The 25212-nt window shown below is 40.5% G+C and overlaps 1 protein-coding gene across 2 annotated transcripts; it reads right to left on the bottom strand.

Moving 5' to 3' along the window:
• Nucleotides 1-16936: 16936 nt before the first annotated feature.
• On the bottom strand, nt 16937-23768 carry luc7l3 (LUC7-like 3 pre-mRNA splicing factor). 2 transcript variants are annotated; one of them, XM_071473938.1, is made up of 11 exons: nt 23532-23767; nt 22922-22988; nt 22778-22817; nt 22547-22691; nt 22232-22306; nt 21832-21936; nt 21386-21547; nt 20559-20938; nt 19704-19894; nt 19315-19535; nt 16937-17601 (listed from the first exon to the last, which is right to left on the bottom strand). In XM_071473938.1, the coding sequence occupies exons 1-10, from the start codon at nt 23628-23630 to the stop codon at nt 19348-19350; spliced, it is 1452 nt and encodes a 483-aa protein (XP_071330039.1). In that variant the 5' UTR covers nt 23631-23767; the 3' UTR covers nt 16937-17601; nt 19315-19347. The 2 variants fall into 2 exon arrangements, with proteins under 2 accessions (XP_071330039.1, XP_071330038.1); XM_071473937.1 differs by having other exon boundaries at nt 17304-17601; nt 19368-19535; nt 23532-23768.
• Between the last annotated feature and the right edge of the window lie 1444 nt (nt 23769-25212).

Below are 25212 nucleotides of genomic sequence, written 5' to 3'. Positions count from 1 at the left end.
CATTTACTGCTGAATAGCTAGTGAATGAAAGCATAAGGATGGTAAACAAATGTTGCTGACCTCCATTTCACCTGCAATACAAGAAAAAAAGGAAAGAGGAAAAAGCTGAAACCATTTTTACAATAATAGCGTATCAAATGCAATATGACAACAATGTGTCAATGTGAAAGGGGTCACTCATAGTGATGAAGCTACAGAGAATTATCAGCTGTGTTTTATAGCTGGTTTCAGCTCATTATTTAGTTCGCCAGTCTGCAACTTCACTGTCTTAATTCACTCTCCCTGCTCCTATCGTGTAATTTTCAGCTGCAGCAGCCAGCAGCTTTTTTTTCCAGTGAAAAAAGGTCTAAAAACCCATGGTACACCACAAGCTCAGCACCATACAGTGGACAGACAGAGTTAGCAACTAGTTGGTGAATAAACTGGAGCATTTAGCAGCTAAAGAGTCAGATATTTCCCTCAGGAGTTGGTGGAGACCAAAAACAGGGCTGGAAGAGAGGGAATACTCGACTTAAATTTGTTAAGAGAACAGAAAAGCAACTTCAAACTGATGATAATGCTTATATATAATAAGCAACTGTTTTCAAACAGGTTTGCCTTATTAACCTCAAAGGTGATAAAAGATCCATGTTGTGTTCACAGCTTCCACTGCCACCAAGTGGCCAAAAAGATCTGTCAAAATGCTTGATGAAATTAATGGCTAGGACATCTAATTGTGGCATTATTCTTTTCTTAAATATGTCAACTGAAGCTGGTATGTTTGATAAGGTGCAATGTTTTGCTGTGGTTCATTCATGAGCAGGGTTAGAAAGTACCAGCATACCTAGCTCCTCTTAATGACCTGGTATACCCAAGATGACAGATCAGATTGAATTGCCTAGCCTCAGCATACAAGCAGGAACACAATACCTCGGGAAAAAAATTGTAAGCATTTGGAGTAAAAAATAAATCATACCCTCAAAACAAAAGTTACATAAGATTACTGGATACCTTCTTATGCAACATTGCTGAATTTATAATAAAGTGTGCTCTGCTGTGAAAGCATAGTGTAGAAAACAAAGTTTAAGTTTTATCCTTCAAATCAGGGAGCATCTGGCTGCAACACTTTATTTGATATTTAGTTGAAACTTTAATTATGGCAACCTTGTAAAATCTCTGCACTTCAAAGCAATTGTACATGAAAGTTATTTCAAAGTAAGGCAGTGGGCAAACCAGGGGGCTTCTGGTTTTAGCTTTGCTGACTTTCTACTTATCTCAGCATGCTGTGGTGCTGTAAATATGTAAAACTGAAGAGTGCTTTTATTGAAGATGCTTCAATCAATAAGCATTTACCTACTCTCTGTCACTGGTTGAAGAGAAACAAGTGAGTCAAGGTATTTGAAACATGTCAGAGGTGCTGAGTGGATTTAATGGTAAAGTGCATGAGTTTGATGCCTGTTGAACTTAAAAAGTTCCATTTCTTAAAGCTGGGTCTCAGTGTTAAGAGCTTTTGGCTGTAGCCTCTCATGCACGCTGTGCTGTAAGCCCAGTAGGAGTGAGGATAAGAGGCAGAACATCAGCTTGAACTCAGAAACACGCTGAAATTCGCATTGTGCATGACACAAGGTTGTAGTGAAGGGCAAACAATGAAGACACTCATGAATTTCAAAGACCTTAAATTCAACTGAATATATCTTAAAGAAGAACGAAATAAAGAGGTCTTGTTCATGTGTCTCAGATTTAAACAGAATTAAAAAACGTGGACTCAGTCTTGCCCTCAGATCCTCTTAAGACTGCACTGCAGGGTCCATAAAGATGTTTATGAACCATGAAATAAAGTATTGGCATTTTACATAACTATCACCACTATTCACCTTAACCGCCTGCATTCGCTTGTCACTTTTAAAGATGAGGGAATTATGAATTAATAGATCAATCCTCTTATTCTTTCATGCCCTTTATCTGCTTTTTTCTTAAAGTTTATCTACAGGATTACTGTGCATTCAGAAAGTATTCAAGGGCCTTCACATTTTATTATCTTGCAGCCTCAAGTCTTTTCCCTCATCAGTCTACACTCAATAACCCATAATAGCAAAGCGAAAACAGAAATGTATAAAGTTTTGCAAATTTATTAAAAAGGAAAACCTGAATTATCACATTGACAGAAGTATTCAGATGCTTTGCTATAACACTTTAAATTTAGCCCAGTCCATGTATCTTGATCACTTCTGAGATGTTTCTACACCTTCATTGGAGACTGCCTGTGGTAAATTCAGCTGATTTGACATGATTTGGAAAGGCACACATTTGTATACATAAGGTCTCACAGAAACCAAGCCATGAGCTGGAATGAACTGCCTGCAGATCTCTGAGACAGGATTGTGTCGAAGCACAGATCTGGGGAAGGCTACAAAAAAATTCTGCCACATTAAAGGTTCCCAAGAGCACAGTGGCCTCCATAAAAACAAAGACGTTTGGAACAAGCAGGAGAGCTGGCTGCCCAGCCAATCTGAGCAATCAGAGAAGAAGGGCCTTGGTAAGAGCAGTGACCAAGAATCCAATGGTAAGTCTGGCCTCTGTGGAGATGGGAGAAATTTCACCAATCTGGGCTTTATGGCAGAGTGGCCAGACTGACGCCTCTACTCCGTTTAAGTTTACAAAAAAGCTTCTGAAGGACTCTAAGACTTTGAGAAACAAGATTCTCTGGCCTGATGAAACCAAGATTGAATTATGTGGCCTCAATTCTAAGTGTCATGTCTGGAGGAAACAGGCACCAATCATCATCTGCCTAATACCATCCCAACGGTGAGGTATAGTGGTGGCAGCATCGTGCTGTGGGGGTGTTTTTCAGTGGCAGGGACAGGGAGACTGATCAGAGTTGAGACAAATCTGAATGAAACAAAGCACAGAAATATCATTAATGAAAACCTGGTCCAGACCACTCAGGACCTCAAACTCAGCCGTAGGTTCAACTTCCAACTGGACAATGCAGAGACAACTCTGTGAATACTTGAGTGGCCCAGCCAGAGCCCTGATTTGAACCAAACTCCTGGGCTGTTCACTGATGGTCCCCATCCAACCTGACAGAGCCTGAGAGAATCAACCGAGAAGAATCGCAGAAAAAATCCCCAAATCCAGGTGTGCAAAGCTTGTTTTGGCACACCACAATGTTTTCTAAACTGTGCATAAATATTAGGCTATTCAAGCCTTTTACTGTAATGGACTCTGGATTGACCCTCAGTTTTAAGACAGAGGTTTCTTGCTGTGTTTGTTGTCTTTACCTCTGGAGATGCATACTGCATACATACACACTGCAGTATTGTATTTTAGAGATGCTTTCAGTCTATTTTTCTTTGTGTGTCCTTTAGCCTGTGTGCGGCATTAATACCTCTTTGGATAACTACTCACTTCTATAGTGTGAGTGTGTGTGTGTGTGCAGTACATTTATGTGTTTCTGTGTTAAGCCCATTAAAAAGCCACCACCCTCCTGAGGTTCATCTGAGGAGAGTTTCTACAAGCCTTTGTCTCCCATCTCCACCATCTCATATTTATCACTGCAATTAGGCGCTCTGCTGAGCATGTAGGCCCACAGTGGGCAAGCATTTCTCCTCCACTGGAGAACGAGTCTGCCCTGTTTACCTAAGAGCCTGCTGTGTGTGTGCACACGTGAGAGTAAGAGGGAGAGACAGAAAGACAGAGACTCTGCTATCTTTGCTGCAAATGGAGTTCTGAGAACGTGTTGATTGTCAATTGGTCCTGCCTTTTGTTGCAGCTTGGATCAAGAAGCCACCAAAGCTTCCTTTGTACCAAATGTTGTGTTTTGTCCTTTCTGTGTCTGTGTCTGTACTCATATGGCGTGACGATATCGCTGACAGACAGAGCCAGCTGAGAGAGCAAGAGAAAGACAGGCAAAGAGAGGGAGAGGGAGACAGAAGCAGAGAGACAGAGCAGTGAACAAAAGAATGGTAGAAAGGTACCAAAAACATTTAAGAAAACATCAGTGAGACAAGTTAGAGCAGGGCATGTCACATTGCTTTACTACAAACTCCACTGGCAGAAGAAAAACGCTCCAGATTTAGCTTTTGAACATATGTTGTATATCCACGGGAGCCCAGGAAGTGAAACTGCAGCCAAAACGTCATGCACAGGATGTATCCCTATTGAAATTAAAACAGGGTGAGAGTTAAGGTTATAAGAGGGTAAAGAAAGGGGAAAGCGGAGGTGAGCAAAGAGGATAGAGGTTGAGAGAGAAAAAGAGAAAATGTGAAAAAGGCTCAGGGAGGGGAACAGTGCAGTTTCACAGGTCATAAAATCATGGAGGCCTAATCATATATGGATACAACAAACACACGGATAGCTGCATACAGTAACTCCCACAATACATTAATATCATTACAGTGTGCCATAATGATATTAATTACTGTAAAACAGACAACCAATCACTTGTTGTGTTTAATTCAGATTTCATTCTGGGCATCAACTAATATGAAGCTCCATCAGTCTAAGTTCATACGGGCATGTATTGCACATCAACTTTCAAGACATATTTGAAACATTGTGACCTTTTCCGTTAATAGTTAAGCGGTTTAAGTTTCAAATTCTGCAACTTCAAATTGAGGGTGTAATTGCTCAATTAAAATTACAAGGATTTAATTCTACAGGGATACTACTGAAGGACTCATACTCATACTTAAATGCACATTACATTCTTTACACCACCCATTCTCTCTGATGTTACTGTTTTCCAATACAGGCGAATGAACATCTGCCTCTGGGATGGTAATGAATTGTCTTTGACTGGGGCCCCTTTTGTCAAGGTCTGTCTGTCAAGCAAGACTTTGATATAGTGTGTGTGTCTGAATGTATACATGTTTGAGGATTGCACAAAATGTAGTCCTGACAACTTTTAGGAGTTAATCTACTCTAGGTCAAAGTCTGATGACACACTTAAATCAAATGTAGTAATGCATGCTTGTGTTATTTAGCATTGCTAGCATGAATGAAGTGCTAAGTTCATTCAAATGAGTGGCTGTGTTACACTTTTGATGTCTGTGGCTTTGATGCTCATGTGTTGGGAGGAGACACGAGGCAAGGACAGACACTAATAGGCAGAGAGAAAATAGGAAAGCGCTGATGCAGGGATGCTTCTATGAGATAAATTTATAAAATGACTGGTATAGAGGCAGGAAGCATAATGATAGAGATTTTAACATGAGTTTCTTTTTTCACGTCTTTTCCATTAATGGCCACATTGTTAGCTTTCCTGTTTAATCATGTATCATTTTTAGAACATCATAGTACATATACATATACAGCTTGAGGTATAAGTTCAACTAATTAATTAGAAGTGGTTAGCCTAACAACATTAGGAGTGTACTAGAGATGCTGAAGAAACCAAAGGAGTAAGGTCAAGTCCTGCACTCAGATTTACAGATGAAGATTAAAAAAAAAAAAAAAAAAAAAAAAGATCTTACCTCAGTCTCACATTTGCGTTCTTGGCTCTGTACGGATCACCAAACAGACCCCAGTGTGATCACAGGGACGTCAAAGGACAGGCGGTTATATTTGGTTTGCTGGACAAAGATTAGAATAGGTCAATAAGGAGCTGGCATTCAAACACCAGGACCAGGGTTCACTGAGTACAGGATTTCTTCTGTTCACCTAAACTTAAATGACTTTGTTTTTACAGCTCTCCACTGATTTTGCTTATTTGTACCTACAGTGCTGCTTACCTGTTCAGTTCCACCTGTGGATGCAAAAGAGGATACATGAAGGTTAACTGCAGACTTTGGAAATAGTTTGACAATAAAAATGAGCCAAATGAGCAAACTGAGAAAACTCCATTAGATGGTTAAAAGCTCAGGAAAATGCTATTAAGTGAACTTTGACTTAGGATTTTCTTGTCAAATCTGTCACAGATATTTGAAGTAATTTATAGCTGGTATTTATGGAAAATATATTTAGATTTTAGTAGGTTTTGTCGGTCCTTTTCCCAACAGAGTTTTTTGTCTCTTTTAAGTGACAGCTGCAGAATCTGAAGTCAGCCATGACCATGTATCTCTGTATTATTAAGTATCTACAAAGTATCAGAATTAATTTAATCGATCTTATCTACATAAGAAAGGTGTAGAGGTCACATTAAAAGAGTCAAGTCAAGAGTATTTACTAAATAAACAATAAATGCAATTTTGACAAAATACTGCATAGCATAATGACCAGGAGCAATTCAAAGAAAACTTTGATAGAGGAAATGAAAGGACGTGCTTGGTAAAAATGATCTGAAAAACACTGTGACAACAAGTAATTACTTCTTTCAAATTGTTTATCTGTTGCTGTTATTTGATCTTGATGGATTTAACCTATGATAAAAACAAATATGGCTTCTGCAAAGAAAATAAGTAAGACAATCACAAATTTGCTCCTGCCATAAAAAGACAATTTACTTCCATTTAAATTCATTTCACTTAAAATAAAATCCAATTTGAATGTCTAAATGGGCTCATTCGTATGTGGGCATAGAACATTGGGTGAAAGATTGTTTTTGGACTGGTATTTTATCAGATGCATGGTCTCAAGTGACACCGTAGGCTAATTTCCTTGGTTTGTCAGTTTTACAAGAGCTGGAAAAGTGTAGTGTGCTCTGCCCTGTGCATCCCCCTTATTTTGTAGCAGATGTTCTCTCTCCTGCACATATGGTCACCTAAAAGACAGTAAAGTAAAAATCCATTTGCAGTTTGCCACTCTGTAAGCTCAGGTGACTATGATAGGAGGTTTAGTGTGCATGTGTTTGTGTATCAAACTAAGGCTGGAATAGCAGCAAGTAACATTACCAAGGAGCGCTTTGCATCCATATGTTATTTGAAGTATCATGAAAAATTTTAGTAGCATATGATAGTAGTTTCAGTAATAATTTGGGTGTGTGTTTGCACATGTGCACCATTATTTATGTTTCTTTGGTTGCCTCTCCTGACAGTCATGCGTGGAAACATTTAACACTACATTAGACATTTTAAATATGCAATACCAGTACACCAGAATAAACTGCAAACCTGCACATGTGGCTATCTTAATATCGTTTGTCTGACCCTGCATTGTGTTTGGAATAAAGTGTGACACTTTGATTTTTGACAGGAACCAACCACCTAATAAACATCTCCTACTTTCTAAACCCAGACAGACCATCCAGCAGAGCACTGCTCACCTGGGGCGTGTGATCTCATTATCTTCACAAGGCTCTGTGTTGTAATAAAAGGCGGGGTGGGATATATTGTACTGTAGGTGCAGCATAAAACCTCATCTGTTCTGCCATTTTTACAGGCTGCACTGTGGCCCTCTCAGTCAGCGTTACACCCGGATTAGGCATGAATCCACACCACTTTCTCTCCAGCTGTTTTCCTTTTACAGAAAGAGAGACCCATTCTAAGTACATTCACCATAGAAATGAATGAGTCATGTCATGTCAATCAGCAGGGAGGATTTATCATAACATCATACCACGACTCATCGCCTTGCTAAGCCCTGTGATTAGCATATTTGTCCCATCAGGTTTAGAATGGGCTTATGTTGATGTCTGAGTGATATTAAACATATTGACATTAGATTTTGTTCTAGTTCCCAAAGTGGCACCAAATGCCAACATTTGAGCTGGGAGAGCTACAGAGCTTTAACTCAAACCCAGCGTAAGCAAAAATGTAATGTCGGTGTGTGTGTGTCTGTGTATGTGTATGCCTGTGTGTAGAGCTATAGAGTGGACCTGCTCCTTGTTTTGAGGTGAGAGTCAGGTGTTTGTCAGCCCGCACTGTATTTTCCACTTCAGTGCACATCAGTGCAAATGTCAGTATTCATTGACTTCATCCCCAAAAATGCACACAACCACACACTTGGACACAACAGACTTGCAACTCACATACACCAACACCCACATGGGTGCATATACTCCAGCACACGTACTGTGTGCACCTTGATAATACTCAATATATGTAATTTTGCTGTTTACATGTGTGAAACCACTGTCTTGTTTTTTCTTGCTACTTACATAAGGATTTCCTTCTTGTCTGTCACCATGTTGATGCCACATGACGGCAGAGCTGATGCATTTGAGCATTGTATGCTATACTCAAGACAAACAGACCAGTAATTTACAAATTAATCTGAAAACACAGAGCTTACTGTGCACTCATTGAACACACAAAATTGCACAACAATCTACTACTTTATTGCAAATTCTGCCCACCCCCCTGCTGCTAATTTTACCCTCTGCTTCTTTCAGAGATTTATTTTTGCATCTAATTTCTTCAGCCTCTCCTCCCCGCTTCCCTGCCCTTCTTTGTGTCTCTCTCTCCGTCTCTGTCATCCTTTACATGAGTGCTGTGGTGTCATTCGCAGGAATAGTGTGGATGAGGGCAGAGTAAATCAGTCAGGAGGAGGTCGGCCTTGCTCAGTGTCCGGCATCGCCTGTAATATCCTCGCTGTAAATGAATGTGGTGCTGATTTGCATGATTACCCAGCATCCACCAGACAGCCAGTGCTTCATTACTCACTGCACACGCACACGAGATGATTATGGGAAAAAGAGTGAAACCACACACACACACACATAAACACAGGCTAAAACACATACACTGAGATACACGAGTGCGCACAAGTACTGTATATCAGAGCAATGCCATCTGACACTGTTTGCAGCTGATCAGTGGCGAGGATGACGACACACCCAGGCACACATGCACATACACTGTCTCACTGATATGAAAGCTTGTGTTTAAGGATACTTAAATCTTCAGGCACTTCAAAAGCTATCATTTTGAACCACATTGTCTATAAGCATAAAAGCCTATAGCTTTATAAACCTTGCCTATCACTGACTCGTCTGTATAATCTAACTGCTGGGCAAGCATAAAAGACAGTGCAGCTGGCTGCAGAGCATCCATAGACAGGTACATGACTGATCTCTGTACAAGGAAAGAGGGACGATCAATAGAGAGCTATTGAAGCCCTGGATCGATGAAAGGCCAAAGGATTCACAATGCGGAGGCCACCTCCCAACACCCTCCCATGGCTTCAGAGTGTAAGAGCAGCGCATTAAAGCTTGTAAAATGTGTGAGTGAGTGTGTGCGTGTATACAGTATTTGACAGAGAGAGAAAAAGTAAGCTTTGCTTGTGGCATCTGTGCAGTTATATACCTGAACATCCCCTCCCTGCTGTCACTGGAGAGTATGAGCATTCATGTGTGCGTTTATTGTCTCCAAGGTGCCAGGACAGCCCACCTTTGTGAGAACAGCATGGATCAATAGCTGCTAGGCAAATTTATTGCACAGATGGCATCCTGGGCTGGGGGACCTGCGGGCCTCCAGAAATTACAAGTTTGTGGGAGATTTACACCTTCAGGTTACTTGGCGCTAAACATGCCTGCCACATTGTATAGCGTTAAGAAAGAAAGAGGGAAATGCTGTGCAGTTATACGAGGCTTGGATTAATATAGCTTAACTTGATCGTTCCAGTGAGGATAAGCCATGGTGCCATATTAATGTATAAAGGACAGGAGCAATAAGAGGTGGGTTGCTGTAATTTAAGTATTCTACGTGCGTACGTTTGAAGGTGATTCAAGGTGAATTCTAAGGTTCAGAATAACATTTACAGTGAGGTACCAGACTTTTGGATTCCACAGTTTATATTCACACTATCACGTGTACACGTGTGTGATTATATGCAACATCCGGTGTTTGCGTATCCTGTTCAAGCCCCATGAATGCAGACTTGCTCTTTGAAATCACCAAGGCGCAGACTGTGTTTCACTCTGCTTCTATTCAACCAGCCGTTCCGCTTTGAAGTCCAACACGAGGCTTTTATCTTGTTATCTTGTTATTTCATTGTATTTCCCTGCGCAATGCCATGCAACATCCCGAGGGGTACAACAAATACCCAGGGCCCTCCCTCTCATCCATAACACACAGCCGACAATGATGGCAGGAGAGAGGGGAAGAAGGAAAACAAAAAGGTCCATTTTATGTTTGAACTAGAACAGAGGGGAATTTCCAGTTGACCATATACTGTAATGATGAGCCTAATTAATCAGATACATTATTCATGGGATGGAAACATGTGCGGTGAAAGGGAAGGGGAGGGTGAGGGAGAAGACAAGATTGCATCATCAGCATTTTCTTGGAGAGATGATAGAGAAGCACACTGGACAGTGTACTACATGCTGTGTATGTGTTTGACCAACACTCCGGCAAAAACGCAATTATGGACAAATCTTGAGCTTGAATAATGAAATTAAAAAGATTTGTCTAGAGTTTTATTGCATAACATGTTAAAGCTTGACATATTTTCACTGTATTTTTTTTTTTCATTATTATTGAATCAAAGATGAAAACACAATTCTCCCGTTCACCATCATTCATGCAGGACATACAATCAACTGATCAGTCATGTGACCGATACATTGCCACTGATAGAATATATTAAACAACATTATCATCCTTGTCTTAAAAGGCTTTCAATAGATGGCAACAAATTGTATATTCTTTTAACCTCTTCCTTTCAAAACAGTGTGCTGAAAGCCCTTCTATCTCTTATGAATAACCTGAATGAATTTCAAAGTCAGTCTGCAGTTGACATTCACACATCCATCCATTAATTAAATGTTCTAAAAGCATTCTAGTATTTAATAACAATTATAATGCAGTAGACTCAGCAAAAATGGTATCAAGTCCTCATTTGGTGAACAGCCTGGGGTACTGGAGAAGAGTTGTGCGATGTGTTTTAAGTGAAATATATAGACATGTAAATAAAATATCCTATAACTATCCCTTGAATGGTAAAAGCATTAATAATAATGTACTAATCAATAAAGCATCTTTTGGTCTTTAACACATAAGAGTGAGATCAGTAATGCTTCTGTACTTATGGGCAATGAATGAATCGATCTGATGGCAATCAACAAACAACGAGTGGGTCTCTACCAATAAACTCTGAGAACAACGATCATTCGTGACTTGACAAAGATTTAAAAAAGAGCATCATGGATTCAGCCTGTAATGAGAAGCCTTTGGGTGCCACTGTCTGAGATCAATAACTAAATATAGGGGATGTTAATGATCCCCTGATGATGCTGGAGCTCAACACACACACACAAAAAAATGTCACCCCATGCAGCTCAAATGAAGCACACATTTGTTTGGTCAACTTTGTTATCTTTGGCTTTACATAAAAGAAAAGGATGATGAAAACGACGGTCTATAATGATGCTCTTTTCAAAGTTGAACATTAGTCAGCCAGACTTTGGTGGGAATTGTCATTTGCTTTGCTCCAGCTCTCCTCCAGGTTTCTCTCCCTTGCTGGCTGCGTGGGGAGACACAGAGGCAGGTCTGTTAGCTCTGTGTGTGTGTCTGTGCGTGGGGAATTATTTTCATTTTACCAGGTGCATATTTCCACACGTGTGGCACAATGGTTGGTTTTTGTGGTACAAATTAGGAGAGGTCAGCTTCAGCCGTTGCCATGGAGACAGGTTTACACCAGGAGGTGATTTGGTATCATCATGTCATTGAGTATGTTCTTTATGGAGCTGAGTTGAAATAGATTTTATCCACATACTGTATCAGATCCAACTGTTTATCAAAATATTCCTTAATGGCTGTATGTGAGAGAAACACAGTGATTTCTCTTCTCTCATTATTTTCCCCAAACACTTTAGAAACTCCAGTCTCTCTATCTATGTTTCCTGTAATTCACCTACTACAAAATAATGCAAGTCATTCTGCATTCTACCTCCATTTTTTTTCTTTTATCCTCGTCATTCTCTCTGTCCAACTACTCCTTCTTGAGCTTTCAGAGAGGGAGACAGCACAGAGGACAGGCTTGTCCTCACTCCAACGCTCACAAAAGGGCTTTGATGCTCAGGTGGGAGGACTGAAAACTCTCACTGGCTGCCACCCCGGTTCCTGGCTCCGGGTGGCTCATCTAGGGCCAGAACTGCAAACACTGCGGGAAATAAAGAGGGAAAGGAAAAACAGAATATGAAGGAAGAGATAGTCAGAGCAAAAGACGGAAAGAAAGCTGCTGGGCTGTTACTCCTCGATTTGGAGCCCATTCCTGGGGTGGAGCCATCTGCTGAGGGAAGGAGAGAGACAGGAGTGGAGTGCAAACACTGAAGCATGAGCCATTCTCCTTCCATTACTGCTACTGGAAATTTTGATTGTAGCCTCCAATGTGCAGGTGAAACTGCAAATGGTGACCTGAACCCAGACACTCTAAAAATACACAAGAGCAGAAAAATAGAAGTTCCTGGGTAATGCAATGCGTCCTGCAATAAATCTTACCTTTGTGAAGCGGATACTGCTCAACTTTAGTGGAGACTGTGCTAAAGGTGAGGGGACTCAACTTGGTAGTTTTTGAGGCATAGTTAGTGGTGGTGGTGTACTGGACAGCATTATACTGGGGGGGGGGGCATTGATCACTAGTAAATGCTGCAGTTTTTCCTCATTGTGCTTTGCCTATCCTTCACCATGCCAAGCAACGTTGAAGACAAACTGTCCAGTTTGTAATTTTGGCCTGTCAGATGAATGAAACAGATGGACACAGACGTACTGTATAAAGACCGCCATATGCACAACTTAATCAAATACTAATTGAAATGAAACCAGGGGATCACAGTCAAAACTCCACATATGGTACACAGTGGAAGAACAAAAATGATTGGCTAATATTGGATGTGACACTTAGGGCCCTATTTTTATGACAGCATAAAGACAAGTTAATTTCAAAAGAGTGAATTTTGAAATTCACCTTTTATAGTCCTACCTTTATTCTGGCTCTTACTCTACATTTATTGTGTTTAAAACAGGAACGCCTGCTGCATTTCTCCATAAATCAATATGAGTGATTCTTCCAGTATCTGTTGTCCACAGCTTTTCCTTCAATTTATGAAATCCCTGCAGCACATGAAGACAGCAGGACACATGTTGATAAATCTGCAGCCTTTGATAAGTGCTGTGTCAGAGCTCAGTGCCTTTACACGCGGCTGTCAGCTTTGTTTAATTTTAAGTCACATGTAAATGACTGCTACACAGGAACTCCACACATCAGACTGGGCCATTATGATTTGGTATTCTGTTGTTTAAATGGGAGATATCGGATTGCAGTGTCTTGTTAATCTTGTGTATCATGGCCTTCTTTCCCACTTTTAGCAAATTTAGCTTTTCATGTTTTCTTCTTGAAATGCATCACAGTGCAAATGCTGTTTTGTCACATTTTATGGCATGATGTGAGATACAGTCGAAATAAAACTGAATTAGCGTTTAATCAATGTGGTCACATGAAAGGTTTCATCAGGATTTTTAATTACTTATTTCAATCATCATTGCACAAGTTCAATAAAAATCCACACCATCTGCCTCTGGCTGCAGATGTGAGCTGCTGTTTGTTCAGTTTGTGCTGCTCTGCACCATCCCTCCACACAACATGTTTTTTTTTTGGAGAAGCCTCTTTCCATTTGTTGGGCTGTTCTCATCATGCGTCAGTGTGATTGGCACGCCTGTTTCACAGTGATGAGACCTGTGATGTGACTGGTTAAGACTCAGTTTATTCATCACCACATCCTTTGATTTTTATTTCACCTCAGACAGCGCTTTTGCACTTTACCCTGCTGCCCCTACTAGAACCAAAATAGCATGTGCACTCGGAGACGCTCACACAGTTGGTGCTCCCAAGACCTGCCACTCCGCGCTTCTCAGTACTCTTGCACAGTAAAAATAGCACCCTGTGTGGTCATGTAGCAAGAAAATTTGAGATTATGGGGATGTATGCAGTCATAAGAATTGTGTGTTATCTAAAGAGAGATAGAATGTGTGTGTTTATGTATGTAGATGGTTTACCTCCATGTTAATTTGGCTCTACTATACCTTAGATTTAGACAGGTGTGACTAACATGACTGACATGATTTTCTTCTGTGAAAGTAAATCCGCCATCCTTACACAAACACTGAAGACACTGAAGTGGAATATATTAGCTACCAGAATTAATTATTAGCAATGAGACATTCATGTCCAGCCACACAAGCCAGTGAAGCAATACTGCCACCATTGGATATAAAGGGAAAGATACAGTAGCTTATTGCATATAAATGGTGGTAGTGGGAGAGCTAGACATCAAAGTATACATGGGGTTGCTCATGGGGTTGATTAGTACTTCCAGCACCTGAGACTGAATTAAGATAAAAAAAATTTGTGGCACTTGGATTTGCAACAACATGAATAACACAATGCTGCAGTTTCACTACACTGCCAGTGATAACATTAAGAAAATTACTCCAAATATCAGATCCACAGATGTGCAAGGAGAATGCAATAGGCACTAGCTCAGCACAAATTTCACCTTTAGGGGAAATTATATTTCCCCCCATCAGAACATGACTGACAGCTGACATAAGCTGTGAGTGTGTGTTGGAGTTTCGATCATTAATCAGACAGCATGCCGACAGCACTGATGAATTGCCTTCTCCACTGCATAATCTACATGCTGCTTCCCCCCTTGTGCTTCTCTTGAGATTGACTGTGTCTATGTGAAAGGGAGTAAAAGTAGAGAAAGGAGAGGACAATCTATCTCCATTATCCTTTTTCGCCCTGGTTATTTAGTGTCACATCAGGCTGGCTCCCTCCTTCTCACCCCTTGTTTCCTGCTCTATCACTTTTACATTCTCCCTGTCTTTTCAGCTCACTATCTTCCTGTTGTTTCTTCCTTCTGTTTTTCCACTAGCTGCAACTCTCACCCTGGGGAAATACTGCTTTCCTAATGACATGTACAGATTGTGTGCTGCAGCGAGAATGGGATGTTAATGTTGCCTGAGTGTGACACTGTTTAAAGTGAGTTAATATTCTCAGGGTGTGTTCAGTGCTCCTGAGGGTGAATGAACATTCAATGATAGGCTCAGTGTCTCAAGAAATACTGCATCTGCACCCTTGTGCGCACACTATGGGGGTTTGGTGTTTTGGTCAAAAATGGATACATACTGCCTCCTGCTGTTCAGTAATGCAAAATAACATTTATGTAGTCTATTAATACCTAAAGCAGGTTTTAATATTATAAAAGTACAGTCCTCAAATATGATATAGAGTGGTAAACAAAATTCAGTTCAGCATTTCATCCTGCACCACATATCCAGCTCCTAAACAAGCATATCTGCCACAGCCAAGTGCCAATCTGTCTTCCCAACTGTGCGTGGTTCTCAAACCCGGACCTCCCTCCATGGGTCATTTTTCCATGATTCAGCTTCAGTCCCAGAAGTTAACAGACCATATGAAGCCCACCTGCTGCTATGGTGTTCTGGGACAAAGAGGGAGTAGAGGACGCCTTATTTTCACGGCAAGCGAATCCAGGGCCAGGAAGCTGAGACTCATGACTCAGAGCGAGACTGAGCAGTCACAAGAGAGAAACACACAGGAGCAGAGGTCACAGCTGGGCCAGTCCACCAACACAATCAAGCATGGTTATGTGTAATTGATGGATAATTTGCTTGTGCGGTACACAAACACACAGAGATATTTATTTTTCCAAACACTGATTGAACTCTGTTGAGACTATGCAGACCTGCTATTTCCTGACTGACAGAGGAAATAATGGAGCAAAACAAAAGTGTTCCAAAAGGCCAGACACAGACAGTTTTCATTTCAAGCCTTTTCAGCAGAGGAAAATGTGAACAAATCATGCATAGTGACAATCTTACACACTAACCTTTATTACACTCTTAACCACCATCAAGCAGGATAATGACAACAGTTAAGGAAAAGGTTTCTATTGCTCTATTTATTATTATTATGCCTTGACTTCAGATCGTCTGTGGTGAACCCTCTGCAGGGTGTGGAAACCCAGGTTGTACAATGACCAGTAGCTATTAATTTTATCAAATGGCAAACTAACAAACACCTGCACCTTTCTCTAAAGGCATTCGTTTGGAAAGGTCAATACCAAGGCAAAATTATCAGGCCTGGTACGTGGACAGTGTTAGGTGCACATAGCGTATGGAGAAACAACTTATTTGTGAGATTAAGAACTACATGCAATGTAGAATAAGTCCAGTCCAGTAGCACGTTTTGTAATTAGTGTGGCACTAAGATTGACAAAGTTTTAGAAATCATATTGGCTAAATAAAAACCGGTGGCCATGAAAAACCTGAAAGGTAGTGCGTGCTAATAACGCAGATTGTTTCTCCTGTGACATAATTGTTGACATTTGACATCAAAGTATATGTGCAAAGTTATCAAGTAATCAATTAATGGGAAATAGAAATGTTTTTAAGTTTAAGTGTAATTCAGTGATCTCCTTTGACTTTTTCAGTAAAACAGCTTATTCAAGTCACAGTGTCAAGCATAAATGAGCAAGAAGCTTCTGCTCTGGCTGATTGATGAAACAAGTCAATTACCTTTTGTCCTCCAAATTAGGTGGCCTTCAGCAAGGAGAGTTCACCTTGTCTTCATGTCTGCTTGCTAGGTTGGCAGTAATAGGGGGTGATGAATAAGAGGCTAGCTGCAGGATAATCTCTGGTTATGTTGTGATAACCATAGATCTACAAGCCTGTGCTTTTGCCAAGCAACAACAGAAACTGTTGCTTGTTCAGCAAGATGGTATAGAGTTGGCTCTTTTTAGTATAAAGTTTCCTCTTGATACTAGAATTGTTTTTCATTAAATACTTATCTAAAAACTGGGTGGCATAAATCAATGATGAAAAAACCCCAATAAAAAACAGCAAATCCCTTAAGTGTATGGTACTTCATTTGGGTACTTGCGCAAGGACACCTCACCACCTTGCAGATATAAGGGTTAGAAGCCTCACTTTCTTAGTGATTGCCAGTCCACCATCCACTGCACTAATCTGATATTGCTTTAAAATGACATACAAAAGATGCGTTCTTGTAGACAGTCCTGTTGGTGGCAAAAAAAACAAACAAAAAAACCACAAGCAACATTAACAAGTTTTTTCTTTTTATTCATCAAGACAACATGGACATTAAAAGCAGAGCAAAATTAAACAAGAAAATTCTCAAAATCTTTTGATCAAAATTAAATCAATATATTTTACAGTAAGGGGACAAGAGCAGTCAATGTGAGCTCTAAGTAGAGGAGAAAAGAGACACACCCTATCATGGGTCTAACATTGTACATACGCTTTTCAACTGACTTTGTTAAAAAACAAAGGAGGTCAGGAAGTGAAGTGGGACCTGACAAACCAAAACAAACCACAAGCACTGTTTTTATTTCATTTTCACTGAATGCCAAGAAACAAGGAGGATGTGTAAAGATTTTCAAAATAAGAAAACAAAACCCCATACTGAACTTCTCCTCTAAGTTTGGTATTTAAAGTGATGTCTGGCTGACATCTAGACCAAGAAATACATCAGATGAACCACAACTACCCTCTTCTAGCCAAATGATAGACAGGTAATGGAACATGGAAATTGATGTATTTTTTTCCTCTCTCCTCATTTTCACATGTATGTTCATGTTTTTTAAAAATAAGCCACTACACATTTGTGGTTCACCTTGTTTTTAAGCAGCGAAGTGTCAGGTTCAGGGTAAGGATGGGTTCTCTCTTCCACTTCTTCCTCCACCAGATATCCCAGCTTCCCCTGTTGAGCAAAAAATGTTCAAAAAATGTAATGTTAGCAAAGGTCCCACAACATGGGTTTGTAACAACTGCTGCTGCTACTGGAGCAACAATATCACCTACATACTGACTACCAGTCAAATACATCCCTCAATTTAGCAACAGAGGAGAGTGTAGAACACACAAGAGACACTGCTAATGATGCACAAGTAGTATCCTTTTACTAGCACAATGGACATAGAAGTTTTGACTGCATTTGGCCAGAACATCCTGACATTTTCTAAAGATTTTAATTGTTCAAAAGTCTGCAATCTGGACAAAGTCCACAAGGTCTGGTCACTACCTTACATATAAATATTTTAAAACTAGTGACAGAACTGTTTGATATTCCTTTTGCCAATGTGAAAGTGCACTTGCTGTGTTTTATTACTGTATGTGATTTCTAATTAAAAAGATACAAACACATTATCATAACCAACTGAATGTGACATCAAAAACCTTATTCCTGCACAATACATGACGTGAAAACACACATCAGTGACAGTTTCAGCTGTTGGCATTAGGTATATCAAAGCAGGCTGCCTGTGCATCTGAGCATTTGAAAAAAATAATATGCGTCTCTGACATTTCTATCATATGACTTCTTTTTCCCAAAAGTTAACAAATTAAGAAACAAAGAAACACATGAAAAAATACACACAATCAAGCTGTCAAGATCATGTTTTGGAGAAGTACAGAATTGTTTTTCTGACAGGCAACAGCATTCAGAAATGGATGTGGGTAGAGAAAGGAGTACCTGGGGTGAGTACCTGCACAGTTTGACAGTCAGAGAGTATCCATGATTTTTAATTTGCCCTTTTCTCATGTGGTCTCGCTCACAACACCAACGCTGTGTGAGGTATGGAAGTCAGCTGCAATTCATTTGATAAACCCTACCCTCCAGTTAGTTAGTTACGTTAGGCCCCCGGTGCTATAACACCCCCCAAACACACACTGCATGGCATTATCAGGCACAGTAAGCTGGACAACAAATCCATGGCATATGAGTTATGATTACGGCACAAGAAATGGCTTGTTTTTTTTAAACATACACCTTTGACGAAGGCTAAAAGTATGTCTGTGTGTTTACTTCTGAGAAAGCGAATCCCCAAGATATATGTATATAGATATATAAACATGTAGACACACAGTGGCTGAACTTTCCCCTTAAATGGAGTGTAATAAATAATAAAAATTATTACATTTTCCTACTTCAAAGTAAAAAATAAATAAATAAACAAATCAAAATAAATAAAAAAAACAGGTAAATACAGGCAGGAAATTTTGATTGGATTGGTTAATGTTTTTTTCTGCCATTTTGTCCACAAAGACAAATATACATCTATAAGGATCAAAAACCGATACAAAACGAGGGGTACCTCCGGGCATGTTTGCTCAGGGCTACACTGGCCTTTCCCTCTTGGCTTTGTGTGAATGTTTTCTACCTTCTTCTCATTCATCGGGCCTAGTCCTTCATCTTCAGTGCATACTTATGATGCACTATTTGAAAACAGGATAAAGATATATGCATATAGTACATAAGACAAAAATCATAGGCATTGAACTGAACGTAAACAGGGTGGGAGAGGGAGGGTGAGGAGGGTGGGTAGGGGAGATGGGGGAGGCAGGAGGGGGGGTGGGAGGGTGGTGGGTTGGGTTGAGAGCCAGAGGGGAGCGAGGAGGAGGACGCACTTACCTGAGCCTGATCTGAGGTCCTATCAGATCAGTTTTAATTGGACTGAGTGTCACCTTCAGAATGGAAGAGCTCTTGCTGGCCATTGAGCAGAGGGGAGGAGGCAGAGGCGGCTGCCTCTGTCTCCATCGGTTCCGCTTCTGATGAAGCCTTGATGGCAGCTGCATCACCGTCAGTGTGCCTCTCTTTCTTAGAGCTGCTCCTCTCCTCTGTCGCCTTACGGTCTGGGAAAATATACACAGCCATCAGAAAGTTAAAACAGTAAGGATTTTGGTATAATAGCTTGCATCTGCCATTTGAAGTTAACAATTACAAATCTGCACATATTCTAAGAAGACACGGGAACACACACACAAAAAAAAAGACATCTAAAAGAAATCCAAAGTCCTCACCTTTGTCTTTCGATGACCGTTCTCTGTCCCTGTCTCTCTCCTTCTCTCTGTCCCTGTCCTTGCTGCGGCTGCGGTGGCGGTGAGATTTACGCTCTGAGCTGCGTGACCTCCTCCTGTCACGACTGCGGGAGCGACGCTTTCTGTCAGAGCGATCTCGGCTGCGCCTCCTCTCCCTGTCTCTGTCCCGGCTCCTGCAGACACAGGGAGGAAAGATGTATTTTATTTAAAAACCAAAAAAAAAAACCCTTAATGTATTTTCATGAAGTGTCACGCAAAGAGATGTATAGTTAAGTGGTGCACATATTTGTCTCCATGGTTAGCCATGTATTCGTGATGTTTTCTGGACAACTGAGGTGTGCAGGTAGCTTTTGAGTGTACGACTAAATCTCAAGGAATAATTTATTTTCCTTGCTGCTCACTAGTGGAGACCTAGTATTTAAACTGTCAAATACAGGAGAGATGTTTCCATTAGGACAGTCAAGTGGAATTTTGATAGCATTCATCTTTATAATTGCTACTTTCAACAGCAAGCTTGATGTAGGTAATTTAACCGGCCTGAAATGAAGAGTAGCATCAACAATTTAATGACAAGTCTTACTTGCTGTGTTTAGACCAGCTAAGTGTCCAGGAGGTGTAGAAAATAAAAACATAACTTGTAGTTCAGTTGTAATGTTTACTCTCATTTCATTGTTGTGGATTTAAAATGTTGCTCTTAAATCTGGAGCACCATTTGGCTTGCTTCAGTAATGGACAGAAGCAAGCCAAATGGTGCTTTGTCCTTTGATGGCGACACATTATTGTTATTAGACCACCAAGGATGTGGTGGCCAATGCAGTTCAAGATAGCCAACTATACCTGCTGCGTTTGCGTTCCCTCTCTCTGTCCTTGTCTCTGCTCCTGGACCTCCGACGATCACGGGATCTGCTCCTTTTCCTGTCTGATGCTCGACTGGAGTGGCGACTGTTGGAGTGGCTTCGTCGTGCCCTCCTGTCCCTGTCCCTTTCCCTGTCTCTGTCTCTATCTCTGTCCCGTTCTCTGTCTCGCTCCCTCTCACGCTCCCGTTCTCTCTCTCGTTCCCTCTCCTTCTCACGCTCTTTCTCCCGCTCCTTCTCTTTCTCTTCCTCCTCTTTGCGCTTTTTCTCCCTTTCCTCCCTCTCACGCTCACGGTCTTCTCTGTCCCTCCTGAGGGCTGGGTTTTCACCTTGGGGGTCTTCTGAGCGGCGACGTAGTTTCTCCTGGGAGTAAATAAATAAGAGCCTCATGTAAATCATTAAGTTGACCAGTATATTTTAAACCAAAACTCAAATCAAACATTGTCCAGATGGAAAAACCCACTGCAGATCATTCACTTTGCTAAACAGTAAGGGAGAAACATAATAATGTAATATCCTCTCTTACAACACTGTCAATACTGTACAAAGTATGAGGTGTAGTCAACATATGACATATTGTATTTGAATTTTCAAGACTTTGTTTGTCTGAATAAATATTAACTGACAGCTCTTTTTGAGTCTAAATGCGAACCATGAAAATGTGCCACAATTCTGTCATTATCAAACAGGCTTGTTTTTCTATTTCTTGTTATGCTGTCAGAAAGATCCAAAAACTTATCATACATAACTCATACATGTCGCATCTCAACATCTATGTATGTACTCTTTGTGACAGGTGATCCCTGTTACCTTGAGCTCCTCTACAGTGGATTTGATCTTGGCGTAGCCCATGTGCTGCTTGCCCATCAAGTGGTCATCCACTCGGGACTGTGCATCACCCACAATGAGGAAGGCCCCGCACACCTCACAGACCTCCATCTGTTTCTCCTGGGCTGCAAAGCTTTCAATGGTCTGGACGAAAGACACAAACATTACATGAGAACGCAAGGGTAATAAGCAACACACTGTCTGCCTGTCCAGTTTGCACAGATTTTACTTTGAGGGCAATTAATGTAAATCAGAATGCTTATTGCTGAGGAACAACTTTTAGCTAGCCATGATGAATGTCAGTTGGACTGATAGAATCAAAAGATTAGAAAAGAATAAAATATTTGTTGACAGATATCAATACATGACCAGCGCCTACTATCCTGAGCATTGTCTGTAGGCAGATTAGCCTGAGTTAGGTGACTCACCGAGGGGGTGGAGCTGAGCAGCTCCCTCTCCTCCTTCAGCTGCTCCACCAGCTTCATCATTCCCTGGGCCTCCTCCACTCGGCCCTCTGATCCCAGCTCCTCAATCTGAGCAAAAGCAAAACAGAGACAAGTTAAATCTGCCATTTTTTCCTAGCGCAATATCCTTACACTCACAACAAGCTTTCTGAGGTGTCAGTGAGAACTAAGTTTCATGTTGATTTTATTTAAAGATAAGGAGTTCTTCCATGTTGATAATTCCAGCTTTAATAAATGTAATATGTGACAGATGTTCAAATTCCAATGTGTTCTTATTCTAGTATCTTCCAACTTACCAAGCCAATATAGAGTAATGAATTATAGAAAAATCTATGCAACTAATTTTAACATATTTGTTACAAACCTGTACAACCAGGTCTTCAATCTTCTCTGTTAGAACCTGAATCTTCTCCTCATTCTTTCCTGAGGGACCAGGACCCTGCAGACAAAAAAAATAAATAAATAAAGAAACTCTCAGGTACAACCACACAAGTTGTGTACTTTTTTTTAGCAGACCCATTTGCCACCATACTCTTAGATTATAAAAATGGGTTCTGAAGACACTGAATAACCAAAGCCTAATTTCTGTGACACATGAGACCACATGAGTGCTCTAAGAAAAGGAAAAAAAAAATGCAGCTATGAAACAAATTACAGAGCAATGTCCCAAAACACAAACCCCTGCATTTTGCTGAGCCTGGGAAAGTGCGAGCCGGGCATGCCCTCTACGAATCCGCCGTTCAACCTCTGCAAGGAGCGACTGCAGATAGCGCAGGAAGTCTCGCTCATAGCCCTCCTTCATGAACCGAGAGCTCTTCTCATACCTGGACAAAATGCAGTAGGAACGTGTTATAAAGTGGAAATATTTAGTCGTACAAAAAAGATTTCTTAAGTCACAATCAGTACTTACATTTTCCTGAGATTTTCATCATGGATTTTCTCACAAGGGCCTGGAAAATCAAATTTAAAAGTTTTAATATATTCAAATATAACATGCATCTATCAACTTGAGAGGTATTAAAGACCCCAATACATCCACAAGTTTTTCACTTACCCAAGTCAGAGCGGGTGTTTGTGAATAGCTCAGCCGGGCAGAACCCACACAGGTAGTATCGACATACCTAATTGAGAAAGACGGCATTCTTACTGTTTCAAACATAAATTCTTCTTTTAATATTTCCCCTAACGTTACTGTTACTTCAGCCCAAGTGATAAAATGTAATCTGTGCTAATTTGGAACAAATGAGCTTTGCGAGTCGTTCAAACAAAAGTCAATTTAACACTAATGATATTGCTTAAGTCTTAAGTTACCAGCTAACATGAGATCCATAAACCAAAGTCGGACTCAGACAAATGCAACTATATGTTTTTCAGACCTGATGCCAGCGAAAGAGCAAGATCCGTAATAAAATTAGTCCCACTGAGAACCGATTAAATACTATTAGCATTAGCAAACTCTTGTACCAACACGCGTGTCTAGACCCCACTCAAAAAGCCATCAAACGCCAGCACATCCGCATGTTGTGGTCAAACCTTCAGTGCTACATAAGAGTATCTAATAAGTGTCTGATCCTACATACTATAGCTTTAGGTGTCTTAACTGGCTAACGGTATGTTATCTTATAAAACTAGCTAGGCTAACATTAGCTTGGATGCTAACTTACGCTCTCGTCATCCCATCGCACGTTTGATCGCTTCTCGTCAGGGGCCAAGTTTCTATCTCGACCCATTAGTTCATCGAGTAACTGGGCTGCTGAAAGCATTTTGGCTAAAAAAAAAAAAATGTAGCCTTGAATTAAAGTAGTGCTATCTCCCGAAGGGCCAGTTCACACCATCTATTGCGCGCAAAGCCCCCCTAATCAAAATGGCAGACGCCTTAACAACAACGCCCGTTCATGGTACAACTATAACCAGTCCAGGAGCAGCGCTCTCAGCCTCTGAACCGGAAGTACAAGCTTGACAATACCATGTTGACCCTGCGGACTGAGAGCAGTTTCGTTTTAGTGAGAAAAATGAATGCGCCCCAGTCTTAACTCAATTCTTTCCTCGTCATCAAATTAGAAATTCAGCACATTAAAAAAAAAAAAAAAGTGTTAGCCACAATTCAGAGTGAGATAATACTAACACACACACACACACACACACACACACACACACACACACACAAACACACACACAAAAAAGAAAAATAAACGGCGAACACGTTGTTGATTGTTTTATTCTGAAGGCTTTTAGCGAAATAAATGTTTATCTTGTTTCTGCCTTCTACTTTATTGAAAAAGATGCAGACAAAGAGGTGTCTGATATAGATATAGATATAGATATGATGTTTTATTTTATTTATATTTTATATTTTTTTATATCTTGTATACACACTGTTTATATATATATATATATATATATATATATATATATATATATATATATATATATACATACATATCCTCTCACCCCCCTGGGGTAGTGTGTATGTGTCTTCTTCAAGCTCGGGTACTCTACTTCAAGCCTGGGAATTTGAGGGTTCTGTGTTGTACCTTAGCTGTTCTTAGGGCTGTACTGTTGTGGGCAGAGACTTCAGATGTTGTACCTGGAATCTGCTAGTGCCACTCTCCCAGTTTGGGGGTCACAACCCTCAGTGCTCCAATTACTACTGGCACCACTGTTGCATTTACTCTCCACGTCTTTTCTAGCTCCTCTTTCAGCCCCTTGTATTTTTTGAGCTTTCTGTGTTCTTTCTTCTTGTTGCTGTCACTTGGGATTGCTACATCTATCACCACTGCCTTATTCTGTTGTTTTATCGACCAACAAGATGTCCGGTTGGTTTGCCATCACCATTTTGTCAGTCTGGATCTGGAAGTCCCACAAGATCTTAGTTTTAGTCTTTCTCAACCACTTTAGGAGGTGTCTTCCATTCTGACCTCTTGGACTTCCAGCCCATACTCAGCGCAGATGTTCCTGCACACTATTACCAGCGACTTGGTTGTGGCGTTCCATGTATGCTGTTCCTGAACTAGAGCAGAGAATATGGAACGACTGCATTTAAAGCTACAACAATGAGATTTTGTAAAACTTGAATTTGGGTTGGGGCAAAAAGTTTCTCAGTGTTCTCTGAGCTTTTCAATAATAGATTAGGTTGAATGTCCAGCATTTTGTGATTTTTGCCATAAATTTCCAGTTTCTTTTCTAATGGCCACATTAGTGGCCATATTATTGTTTTTTTTGTTTGTTTTTTTTATCTTATTATTGTTTTTTGTTTGTTTTTATTATCATTATTTTTCAAAAGATGGAACATGAGATTCAGCCCCCTCCCCACTCCACATATAATTATATGAAGGCATAAATGTG

Source organism: Trachinotus anak, unplaced genomic scaffold (assembly GCF_046630095.1).
Source record: "Trachinotus anak isolate AG129_WGS33_773 ecotype Australia unplaced genomic scaffold, CSIRO_AGI_Tana_v1 ptg000003l, whole genome shotgun sequence".
Lineage (NCBI taxonomy): Eukaryota > Metazoa > Chordata > Actinopteri > Carangiformes > Carangidae > Trachinotus > Trachinotus anak.
Note: the sequence above shows the minus strand (reverse complement) of the source record. Positions and strands in the feature narration are given on the sequence as shown.

Coding starts and splice junctions, on each gene's coding strand:
- luc7l3 (XM_071473937.1), bottom strand. CDS start 23,630: ATGCTTTCAGCAGCCCAGTTACTCGATGAACTAATGGGTCGAGATAGA. Junction 21,937..22,231: donor TTGAAGACCTGGTTGTACAG/GTTTGTAACAAA, acceptor GCTTTTGCTCAG/ATTGAGGAGCTGGGATCAGA. Junction 17,602..19,367: donor AGAGCTCTTCCATTCTGAAG/GTGACACTCAGT, acceptor TTTGCTCAACAG/GGGAAGCTGGGATATCTGGT.